At 37.5% G+C, this 13203-nt stretch overlaps 1 protein-coding gene across 1 annotated transcript in view; it reads right to left on the bottom strand.

The window, feature by feature from the left end:
- Nucleotides 1–835: 835 nt before the first annotated feature.
- The window catches only part of LOC149213439 (uncharacterized protein At5g49945-like), a 44607-nt gene continuing 32239 nt past the window's right edge, over nucleotides 836–13203 (bottom strand). The window contains exons 2-3 of the mRNA XM_089392000.1: nucleotides 1462–1668; nucleotides 836–1347 (exon numbers count right to left, since the gene is read on the bottom strand). Of these exons, the coding sequence (XP_089248126.1) occupies nucleotides 1117–1347; nucleotides 1462–1668 (438 nt within the window). The 3' untranslated portion in view covers nucleotides 836–1116. The remainder of the gene's footprint in view (nucleotides 1348–1461; nucleotides 1669–13203) is intronic.

Below are 13203 nucleotides of genomic sequence, written 5' to 3'. Positions count from 1 at the left end.
CGCTTACAGTAAAACGCATTTGGTCATAATTTTTTGTAGTCTATAACACTGAACCTCCTACATTAAAGATCGTAATCCCGTCACAATCCCATCCAAGGAATGCGAAAGGTAGGGTACTACTACTCAACGTTGCGTCATATGATACTTTCACGAATTTTGAGTCACTGAAAACTATTACTAGCACTAAACAATTTTATTTTCTTTATTTGCCTTTGCAAACCTTATGCCTTATACTCTCCTGCTTTCTAGGTACCAACATCCTGGGCTATGGCTTGTAAAATCTGTACTTCGCCGTTTATAAAACATTTCAGTTCCCTTACAATTTCGCTCCCAGTGACCCAGAGCACTCTCTAAACGAACCCCTTCATAAAGAAGGGGTGAGTAGTAAAAGTCTATTAATTTGCATTTTTGCTATTTGAACAGAAGACAAATCCTACCCACACGAGTAACCTTATTGAATACTATCAAATAAACTCCTAAAAAATAAGAAACAAGACCACACCCGTCAGATGTATATTAAAAAGACAATGAAATTCAGATAACGAGCGGTAAAGATGATTGATTTGCGTTTTTGTTCGTTGAAGAGAAGACAAATCCTACCTATACCGAATCCACATTGTGGAAACTCTAAAATAAGAGATTAGACCACACCAGTGAGATGAATACAAAAAATCAATGAAATTAAGATAACAAGGAGGTATAAAGATCATGTTAAGATCATTACAAAACAAACAAACAAAAATCCCACCAAAAAATTGCCAAGTTAGCTTAGCAGAAAGCCAAAAAAATGCCAAAATGTGCACCTACTGAACTGGTAAATTTTGACACAAGCAAGTCCTTTGGAAACTTTCTTTGAAATTAGTTATTGATATCCTGATCTCCAAAAAGAACAAAACAGAAATTCCAGCTTCTACCAAGTTACATGGGACCTGCTAGGTAATCATATTCTTACCTGCCTGCCTTTTCAGAGTGGTGACATAATTGTACATTATAAGTGAGCCAAATGACTAAGGTGGGCACTGATGGCCACCAACTTTGATTATGGAAAACAAAAGCAAAGTTATCCTAATGATAAATGTAGTGGGAGCACATGCTAGTTAAAAAACAAAAAAAAATCTAATGCACACGAGTCATCTTTATTTTTGGCATCGACTTCTTCAGCTGACGCTGACGATCCTTCTCTTCCTTCCTCCGGATTGCCTCCGCACTTAGCTTAGTGTCAGTCTCCTCTACATTTTTCTTTCTCTCTTCCTTTCTTCTCTGAATTGCTTCCTGTCGAGCAATCTGCTGTTCTTTATATATCTCCTGAGTGACCTTTACTCTTGCAGAATCTGCCTTGGCACGAGCCTGTCACATGGTTAAATAGAAAAAGTCAGTGACTTTCAAACCAAAATTTCAACACAAACTGCATTTACATTAACAAAAATACAACTGAACATTGTACATAATTATGCAAATAACCTGAGTGCTTAGCTTGTAGCGCCCAACAAGATCAATATAATATGGTACAATCGCAATCAAACGTGTCATATCAGCCATATTGCTGGCTGATGGAAGAGCGAACTTAAACCTGAGCATCTTTCTATGTGAACCTGATAGGTTTTGATCTGTGAAATGTAACGAAATGAGACCTCTTCCATACTTGGCAAATGCTTTTTCACCAAAAACCTGTACCATGTCAAAAAGAAAAGGCGTTATTTTCTCTTATGCATCTCAAAGAATGTAAAATGCAGCTTAAACATTGCAAGCAACACAAACGTGTCATATATTCAGATTCCTGTAATTGGTGTTGCCTACAAATGGCAATATTTCGCAATTCTACATGTTTTAAATGTACTTGAGACATGGTATCCTTTGTTGTTTAGATTCCGAGTACCTAAACTGATGACTTAAGTCCGAGGAATGATGCTACTTTATCACTATATATAACTGAGATACAGACGAATACCCAGAAAGGGCATAAAGCAAAAGACCAGATGTGCGATACAATGATTTTTCATATTATTGGAAAATTCGTCTGCACTTAAATTTACTTAGAAACTGGTGAGAACTAAGAAATTTGATGAGGTCTAAAAGACTAAAAACCTAAACTTGATTTTACATCTAAATTCAATTTCCTTCCATACTCATTTAACTCTGTATAAATCATGTCTCCCCTGGAGAATAAATTCTACAAAACGATATCAGGAAGAATCACCCAAAAAGAAAAAGGAATGCCATAAGCAGCCAGTATGATATTCTAACCTCTTTGAATAGAGCTGAAAAGCTCAAAACGAGAAGCCAACCTCTAATATGCATTTAAATACACTATAAATCATGAGATAAAATGGTTTCTGATTTTCGAGTTATCGTACTAGATGACTGATCTCTATTAGATATTACTAATAAAACCAAGAGTGGTATCTAAGCATTCAGACCCTTTATTTATTTTTTTAACACACCATTGGGGGCAAATAGATTTAGACCCTTATTTAATATTTTCAGCTTGATTGATTTTTTCTATTGATAAAAGGATATTGACGAAACTCCAAATTTTACAACGGAGAATTTAACGTGGAGATTATTTCTTATTAAGTTTCCAGTATTTTCCTAGTCAGCAAGGTCAAGGTAGTAATTTTATGCAGTTCTCTCTAAATTTCTGTTTGAAAATGTTCCAGCCTCACTAATTTCTCCAGCAACAAAACTTAACACACTAATCAAAAAGTTAATATGGGTCCCGTATTAACTTAGGGTCCCGTCTAAATCAAAAAGTTAATATGGGTCGATTGACTTTTTCTATTGATAAAAGGATATTGACGAAACTCCAAATTTTACAACGGAGAAGTAACGTGGAGATTATTCTTATTAAGTTTCCAGTATTTTCCTAGTCAGCAAGGTCAAGGTAGTAATTTTATGCAGCTTTCTCTAAATTTCTGTTTGAAGATGCTCCAGCCTCACTAATTTCTGCAGCAACAACAAAACTTAACATACTAATCAAAAAGTTAATATGGGTGTATATATTTGCTTCTTTGAAGGTGTTGAAGGTGTATATGGGTTTTGAAGAGATATATATTTGCTTCTTTCTGCATTGATTTTACCTCTGGTAACAATAGACATCTATTTCAACGTATTTGTTAATTTGACATACATGTTACCTCATTGTACAGATCCTCGAGGAACACTCTGCCTGAAGTTGGTCCTTGTTTTAATGTTCTCTATGTTAAGTGATAGTTTTGAGCGCAGGTAAAACGTCTCAAGGACTCGAGCTGTGTCTACATGTAATTTTTATTTTGGGACATTAGAGCAATATCATCTACATAGAATGATATGTTGACAGCAAGCCCAGAGTCCCACTATGATTCAAATTTTATCAATACAGAGCCTGAAAAGTATACAAGAACTTCTTTCATACATCTGTTCATAAACTGACAACCTTTCAAACCCTTCCACATTAGCTTTATCTTTATACTGCCAATCTCAATTATTCAGGGATTCAATCTTTCCATATAATCTGTCCCAGAGTTTATACTTTAGAATGGCGTCTAAGGTTTTTCTCAACCCTCCAACTCATCATATCAAAAGACACAAAAAAAATTGCACCGAGGCACTCTCCAACTCAGTATGGAATAGATGTTGTAGTGTAAACATAGACATTTTGACTTTGTCGAATTACATAAAAAGAAAAATAAAAAATAAATTAAGTTAAATTGAGGTCATAGAGTCAGTTTACTGTTGGTAGTTTTTGGACTTCAGGTTTTGACAACCCATAGTTTTGCCAATGGTGTGTGTGTGTCTCTATAAAACCAACCTAAATCCATTTTAACTCTGGATCTATCAAACACCAAGAGGGATAAAATCTATCTGTGTAAAGTTTTTCTCAAGTTTTGAACTCAAAAAAGAGGTTTGCACCTGGACAGACTTGATCTCTCTCAGCACTTGATAGATCTAAAGCTATGAAACCGGATCGTCCCCCAGGCCCTATGTGTCCCGAATCTGGCGAATCGGACATAATTCGGGTGGATTCATGTTCAGAAATCAGGACACATCGTGTCTGATCGGAACACTTCGAATCTGAAACGTGTCCTGATCATGACACTTTGAATCCGGAATGTGTCCTGATCAGGACACTTCTATTTGCACATTCACTTGTTTAGTTTGTTGTGAGTTTGTTATGGATGTTTGGGAGCAAGGAGAAAAGAGTGTAGGAGCAATTTCAAAGAGATTCAAGCAACAGGTAAGTGTTAGAGCCTATCAGATTTGATGATGGTGATACTATAGAAGGGTGATCCTCCACACCAGTAAATGCAAAGATGACTTTAGATATAAAGGAGGATGCAATAGAGGAGAGCAGTGGTGACCATGATGATGAGGACAATGATGTTGATTTTGATTATGACTATGAGAATTGATTACTCATGAGTCATGAGCTACCTATTGCCTTGAAGCTTGTATACTTGTAGTTGTAATTGTTTTGTATTTGCTATTTCTATTTGCCATTGGCATCGCAGTATCTATATAAACAGTAACACATTTTGATTTTGATGATTTAATGAGAAAACTACAATATCTTTATCTTACTATCTTGTCTTTCTCCTATTGGATCGTTGATGAATTGAATATGTATTATTGATGCAAGAGGATCCGGACTTAGCCAGCAATGTGAAGGTTTGTTGAATGTTCACATATTGTGGCTAAACAACTGAATTTCATTGACTTGATGGGTCAAAAATCAGTTTTAGTGAGAGGGTTTAATCTCTCAATAAATGAGTTGTATTTCATTATTGTAACAAGTTAGGAATTGTCTTATTTAGGCTCAAAAAAATGAGTTGTTAGCATAGGTGTGAGATAGAACTAGGAATTAGAAGATTTGTTGTTAGATTTATAAAAAATAGGGATTGATTTGTTAGATACAGTTAGAGTGGTATCAGACATATAAAAAGGAGGAAAAATGTAATGAAAAAGAGAGAGGATTGAGGAGTGGATTTAGTAGAGCGAGAGCAAGACAGTGTGTGGATTGTATTTTTGAGACAAAAGTCTTTATGTGTAATCAAGTCAAGGCCGAGACTCTGTAACTATTTTATTATGAATGAATTGATGTTATGCGCATAGTTATATACATGCAGCCCGTGGAAATACTCGAATGCTTGTTTTTCTCTGTATTCGGATGATATTGGTGCTAGCTCTGTGTTTTTCATACTTTATAATAGAAATATTGTGTTAAAAGATCAACCGGCGAGTTCATTCCATCGTTTTGGTTCCGCAAGCGGAAAACCCAAAATACACTAAGTATTGGGCACAAAACACATTCGGATTTAGAATCCAAACTTCAAATTATTATGGGCAGAAGTTTTTAACGCTATCGGGTCCGTGGAACCCACATCGCATCGCTCCAGTGTAAAAGAATTGACTTGTTGCATCATCGAATTCCGAAATCGTGACATAACCAGATCCGAAATGTTATAGAGACGGGTTGATATTCTATCGGGTCTGCAAGCGATATTGCATCACCACTTTAAAGCGCAAGATGTCTGTAGTTGGACTTGCGATCAGGCTATCAAACCTCAGTCGTTGGATCGCGATCAATCGCGATCGTTGGATCGCTCGACAAACCCGCTACAGTGGATGGTTATCGAGCGCGTTGAAAGCTGTAAGCGGTTTTAAGTAGTCCAGCCCCGATTCCATTGAGGAGGTGCCACGTAGCAAGGCGGAATAGAACGAAACCATATATTGGGCGGTTAAACCTCGATATATTGACCCACCTGAAATCTTTGACAACCGTCAGATCTCGCGGTTCCATATCGACAACCATCAGCGCTCGGTGCATTGACTTTCGTGTACGATAAGCACACCAATAAACAAAAGGTAAATATCAATGTTTTTAGTGGGTTTTCAATGTATTTCGGTTAAAAGGGAAAACAATCAGATATAGTTAAAAAGGGTGATCCGCAGGGTGATTTGGGGTTTTTGTGAATTCGCTTCCGCGTTGCGTCAATTTGTGGTATCGGAGCAAAGGGAATGGTTGTTTGCAGCAAAAATGTCGCCAAGAAGAGGCATTGGTCGAGGAAGACCTGAACCAAATGCAATTCTACTGGAAGAGGTACGGAGTCTGTGTACGAGAATGGAGACAATTGAGACTGCCCAAAGAAGAGCACCTGATGAAGGAGATGAAAGTTCTTCAGAAGAATCTCCTGCAGAGGAGGTAGTAGACGAAGACAATGAAACTGCCAAAGTCCTTAAGATGTTGGCGAAAGTAGGAGGAAAACCTAAGGCGGAAATCCCTATGTATGAAGGGAGTCTGAACACAGAAGAGCTAACGGATTGGATCAGATCCTTAGACCAGTACTTTGACTATGAAGAGATTGATGAGGGGAAGAGGGTGAAGTTTGCAGTTACCAGATTGAAGGGTCATGCAGCTATCTGGTGGGACAAGTTACAGACATCAAGAACAAGGAAAGGGAAGTCCAAGATCAAGCTATGGGACAAAATGGTAAGTAAAATGAAAGCTATGTTTTTGCCTAAAGACTATCATTTGAATCTTTTTAAGCAATTGCAAAATTTAAGGCAAAAAGGAATGTCTGTTAAAGAATATACAAAAGAATATTATAGATTGAATATTAGAGCAGGGTATGTAGAGGATGATGTGGAAAAGGTAGCTAGATATATCAATGGCTTAAGGTATGACATACAAGATGAGATTAGCTTGTTAAGTCTGAAGACTGTTGAGGATGCCTATCAAGCAAGTTTGAAGGCAGAAGAGAAGATATTGAGGAAACAGAGTCGAAGGAATAGAGGAAAAAGCTCAGCAAGAGGTAGAGGAACTACCAAACCAAGGGGACAACAGTATCAACATGAAGCAGGAAGCTCAAGTAGCAGACCACCATAGAGGGGAGACTCTAACAGAGGAAGATTTGTGCCTAGAGGAAGAGGGCGAGGAAGAGATGTTCGATGTTATACATGTGGAGAATGGGGACATATGTCATGGGATTGTCCTCATAATAAACCAGCAAGTCAGAGGAATGTGAATGTGGCTGAGGCAAAGCCAGAACCACCTCGACTTGTGGAAAAGGAAGAACCCCTTGAAGAAGGTGAATCACTGTTATTGAGAAGGACTTTGCTTAGGGCAAAGCCGGAGATTGGAGAACCAACACAGAGGAAGAATTTGTTTAGAACTACTTGTAAATCCAAAGGTAAGTGTTGCAAAGTAATAATTGACAGTGGAAGCACTGACAATCTTGTTTCTACAGAGATGGTGGACAAGCTCAGACTAGCAAAGACCATGCACCCTACTCCTTACAAGGTATCATGGTTACAAAAGGGGCATCAGATTATTGTGATAGAACAATGCAAGGTGGAGATACAAATTGGTACGTATAAAGATGTGATATTATATGATGTAATGCCCATGGATATATGCCATGTATTGCTAGGAAGACCATGGCGATTTGATCGAAAAGCTATTCATGATGGAAGGAGTTAACTTATATTCTGGAGAAGGACGGAACTAAACACACATTGTTTCCATTGAAGGATGATGCTAACAAAGGAACACCTGGAAGCAGTATTATGCTGATAAGTGGAAAGGAGCTGCTATAGGAAGTAGTGAAGAATGAGGAGTTGGATTTTGCTATTGTGGGAAGACCAAAGGTAATTTTGACTTCCACAAACTTGGATGATTTGCCTGAAGAAGTGACAATGTTGTTAGATGATTTTGTTGATATTATTGTGGATGAGTTGTCGAATGCATTGCCACCGATCAGGAGTATTAGTCATCATATTGACCTAATACCAAGAGCAAGTTTGCCAAATAAAGCAGCATATAGATTAACTCCACAAGAGAATGCAAAAGTTGGAAGACAAGTGCAAGCGTTGATGGATAAGGGGCTAATCAGAGAAAGTCTTAGTCCATGTGTTGTACCAACAGTACTCAGTCCAAAGAAAGGAGGAGACTGGCGTATGTGCACAGATTCCATAGCCATCCACAAGATTACAATGAGGTACAAATTTCCTTTGCCACACATGGATGATTTAATGGGTTGTTTGAGTGGATCAAAATACTTTACTAAAATAGATTTGAAGAGTGGATATCATCGAAGAAGAATTCGAGAAGGTGATAAATGGGAGACTGCATTTAAAACAAATAGTGGGTTGTATGAGTGATTAGTGATGCCTTTTGGACTCACTAATGCACCTAGCACATTCATGAGATTAATGAATGAAGTCTTGAAGGAACATGCAGGGAAGTTTGTTATTGTTTATATTGATGATATTCTAGTTTTTAATAGAAGTAAACAAGAACATTAGAGCATCTTAAGTTGGTTCTAAGAACTCTACAGAAAGAGAAACTACTAATAAATCTGAATAAATGTAGTTTCATGAAGGAAGAACTGGTTTACTTGGGATTTGTAGTTTCTAAAGAAGGCTTGAAGATGGATCCAGAGAAAGTCCAAGCAATTTGGAACTGGCATACTCCCATAAATATATTTGAGGTAAGAAGCTTCCATGGTCTTGCAAGTTTTTACAGAAAGTTTATCAAAGGCTTTAGTCAGATTTGTGCACCAATTCTTGAAACAATCAAAGAGATCAATCAGCCATTTAAGTGGACAGAAGCAGCAGACAGGAATTTCAATTGGTTGAAGAAGAAGATCACAGAGGAACCAATTTTGGCTTTACCTGATTTTGAGAAAGTCTTTCAAGTAGAAACAAATGCTAGTGGAGTTGCAGTTGGAGCAGTTCTAAGTCAGGAGCAAAGACCGATAGCATACTTCAGTGAGAAATTGAATGATGCAAAGAAGAAATATTCTTCTTATGATAAAAAGTTTTATGCTATTGTACAGGCCTTAAAGAAATGGAGACATTATTTGTTGCCAAAGGAATTCATATTGTATTCAGACAATCATGCCTTACAGTTCATCAATAACCAGCAGAGGCTGAATCAAAAACATGCCAAGTGGGTAGAATTTCTGCAAAGCTTTACTTTTGTAATAAAGCATAAGAGTGGTAAGTCAAATAAAGTAGCAGATGCATTGGGCAGGGTAAGTTTTATTGTGCAAGAATTCAAAGTAGGTGTTGTATGATTTGATGAAATGATTGAAATGTACAAGGATGATGCAGATTTCAAAGATATATATACAACAGTTCAGAATCCAATGAGTCATAACATAAGTCAGTGGTTGGACTATCTCATTCAAGGAGGCCTATTGTTTAAAAGCAACAAGTTGTGTATTCCCAAATGTTCCATGAGGGAGAATATAATAAAAGAGAAACATAGTGGAGGATTATCTAGTCACTTTGGACAAGATAAAACCTTTGCTCAGGGGAATGCTTTTTATTATTGGCCAAAAATGCAGACTGATGTTAAGAAGTTTGTTGAGAAATGCAGGATATGTCAGCATGCTAAAGGAAGGAGTCAAAATACAGGATTGTATCAGCCATTGCTAATACCAGACAGACCGTGGGATGCAGTTAGCATGGATTTTGCTCTGGGATTACCAAAAACCCAGAGAGGGAATCACTCTATTTATGTTGTAGTAGATAGATTTTCCAAAATGGCACATTTCATTGCTTGTAAAAAGACTAGTGATGCAACACATATAGCTAATTTATTCTTTTCAGAAATTGTAAGATTACATGGATTGCCTATAAGTATTGTGTCTGATAGAGATACAAAGTTTGTAGGGCATTTCTGGAGAACTCTTTGGAAGAAACTGGGAGCTAACCTCAGTTTTAGTTCAGCATACCATCCTCAAACAAATGGACAGACCGAAGTAGTAAACAAGAGCTTGGGGAATATATTGAGAAGTTTAGTGAATCAAAATCCTAAGCAATGGGATTTAGCACTAGCTCAAGCTGAGTTTGCTTATAATGATACTCCAAACCCAAGTATTGGAATGAGTCCATTTCAGATTGTTTTTTGAATGAATCCAAGAGGTGTGTATGAGCTCAGGGATTTGAGTAAACAAGAGACTAAAAGTGCAAAAGCTGAAGAGTTTGCAGAACGAATGCGGAGATTACAGGAAAGCAGCAACAAATACAAACGGAGGGTAGATCTGAAGAGAAAAGAGAAAGAATTCCAAGTGGGAAATTTAGTGAAGATGTATTTAAGAAAAGAAAGATTTCCTATTAAAACTTACAATAAACTGAAAATGAAAAAGATAAGACCATGTAAAATTGTAAGAAAGTTTTTAGCTAATGCATATGAAATTGAGTTACTAGAAGGGATTGGAATATCACCCATCTTTAATGTTGTACATTTGTATACATACAAAGAGGCAGAGACAGAGCTACAGGAGGAAACTACAGGGGATGAAGTTCAAACTGTGAACTAGAAAGAACAAATGCCAAAGACAGCTAAGAAGGAAGCAGACGTTGTTTTGGAGAAGAAGAGAGTATCCAAAAGAATCAGAGGACAAACTTATTTCCAATATCTAGTCGAATGGAAGGGACAGCCAGTAGAGGATGCTAGCTGGTTGACAATAGCAGAGTTGCAAAAGTATGAAGTAAGTCCCGAAAGTTTGAAGGACGATTCTTTTCTTCCCCAAAAGTCTGATGCAGGAGCATCCGGACTTAGCCAGCAATGTGAAGGTTTGTTCACATGTTGTGGCTAAACAAGTGAATTTCATTGACCTGATGGGTCAAAAATCAATTTTAGTGAGAGAGTTTGATCTCTCAAGAAATGAGTTGTATTTCATTATTGTAATAAGTTAGGAATTGTCTTATTTAGGCTCAAAGAAATGAGTTGTTAGCATAAGTGTGAGATAGAGCTAGGAATTAGAAGAATGGTTGTTAGATTTATCAAAAATAGGGATTGATTTGTTAGATACAGTTAGAGTGGTATCCGACTTATAAAAAGGAGGAAAAATGTAATGAAACGGAGAGAGAATTGAGGAGTGGATTTACTACAGCGAGAGCAACACAGTGTGTGGATTGTATTTTTGAGACAGTGGTCTTTATTTGTGTAATCATGCCCAAGGCCGAGACTACTCTTTTATTATGAATGAATTGATGTTATGCGCATAGCTATATACATGCAGCCCGTGGAAATCCTCGAATGCTTGTTTTTCTCTGTATTCGGATGATATTGGTGTTGGCTCTGTGTTTTTCATACTTTATAATAGAAATATTGTGTTAAAAGATCAATTGGCGAGTTCATTCCATCGTTTTGGTTCGGCAAGCGGAAAACCCAAAATACACTAAGTATCGGGTGCAAAACACATTCATATTTAGAATCCAAACTTCAAATTATATGGGCAGAAGTTTTTAATGCTATCGGGTCCATGGAACCCACATCGCATCACTCCAGTGTAAAAGAATTGACTTGTTGCATCGCCGAATTCTGAAATCGCGACATAACCAGATCCGAAATGTTATAGAGACGGGTTGATAGTCTATCGGGTCCGCAAGCGATATCGCATCGCCACTTTAAAGCGCAAGGTGTCTGGTAGTTGGACTTTGCGACTTGTGATCAGGCGATCAAACCTCAGTCGTTGGATCACGATCAATCGTGATCGTTGGATCGTTGGACAAACTCGCTACAATGGATGGTTATCGGGCGCGTTGAAAGCCGTAAGCGGTTTTAAGCAATGTTTTAAAACTCCGACTCGGTATTGACTCAGCCGACTTGATTTCAATGACTCAGTGATTGTAAAAAATACATTAAATATTTATTTTTTATAAAAACACATAATTTTAAAGATTTCATTCATGTTTCCCAAACACACAACATTAGAATATAGATAGAAGACAACATATGATCAAAGTAGGCTCATGAATATATCCATTATATCAAAATGGCACCCAGTGCACTATCCAATACATACACGATGATGATATAGAGATCAAAACAAAAACACATAACCAAGGAGGCTAGAAATGGCCTCTACAACAAAAGTCTGTGACCAATACTACTGGCTACTACTCGAGTTGCCAACGTTATCTAGCTCAATGTTACTTGGGAGCAAGAGCGAAAGTGGGGAGCGGGAGCGAGAGCGACATTTTCAAAAGCTCCCAGTTTGGGAGTGAATCCCGAAGGAGTTCGACAACCAATGTCACTAACATCAAGGTACATAGAGGGATTGGTGCTCTGATTAAATACGAGTTCCATACCAATACATGACAAAATTCAAAGGAAACATTGCAATCCCCCAATCCTGAAATCCTGATAAGTGTGCTGGATTTTGAATGAAATCTAAAATTCTACTATCTCCATATGAAATCCAATGACGCCGGAACCACTCTCAAACATCCTGAGTCATTTTATGGTAATGATAAAAATTTAAGTAAAAGGATGAAAATGAAGATTAAGGAGAATGTCACTTTTACTTTAAGAATTTAACATTACCATGAATAGCATATCAATACTAGGGATCAGAATCAGACAGGGAAATCCATGAGTCAGACAGGGAAGCCCAAGGAGTCCCCAAAAATTTAAAAAAAAAAATCAAAAAAACGTCGTTTTTTTGGGTTCACTGGCCGTTGTACGTAACCCGGCCGGGTTGATATGGACTCGGCCGAGCCGACCGGGTTAATACCGAGCCGGCCAAGTTGTGTAACAACTCGGCCGGCTGAACCAATTCAATGGCCGGGTCACAAAATCCAACGCTGGCTCGGACCAACTCGGCCGAGTCGGTTCCAAGCCAGCCGTTTTTTAAAACACTGGTTTTAAGTAGTCCAACCCCGATTCCATTGAGGAGATGCCATATAGCAAGGTGGAATAGAACAAAACCATATATCGGGCGGTTAAACCCCGATATATTGACCCACCCGAAATCTTTGACAACCGTCAGATCTCGCGGTTTTAGATCGACGGCCATCAGTGCTCAGTGCATTGACTTTTGCATAAGATAAGCGCGCCAACAAACAAAGGTAAATATCATGTTTTTAGTGGGTTTTCAATGTATTTCGGTTAAAAGGGAAAACAATCAAATATAGTTAAAAAGGGTGATCCGCGGGGTGATTTGGGGTTTTTGTGAATTCGCTCTCGCACTGTGTCAATTATAAATGTATCATTTATCATTTATCATTTATGCCACAATTGTATTTGTAATTTTGTTTATATAATGTTACTCTGTAAAACTTACATATAGATAAAGATCTATGTTTGAATCAATGAATTTGTATCATGAATGAGAATTTCTGTAAGAAATATCTCATTTTTAATATTTATATATATATATATAACGTAAGATACTGGAAACGGCTCCCTAAAGGGCCAAAACGCCGTTTTAC

The sequence above is a fragment of the Pinus tabuliformis genome, chromosome 1_1, assembly GCF_031772625.1.
Source record: "Pinus tabuliformis cultivar Carrire ecotype Pingquan chromosome 1_1, CPIR1, whole genome shotgun sequence".
NCBI lineage: Eukaryota > Viridiplantae > Streptophyta > Pinopsida > Pinales > Pinaceae > Pinus > Pinus tabuliformis.
This window is presented reverse-complemented; position numbering and strand designations above follow the sequence as displayed.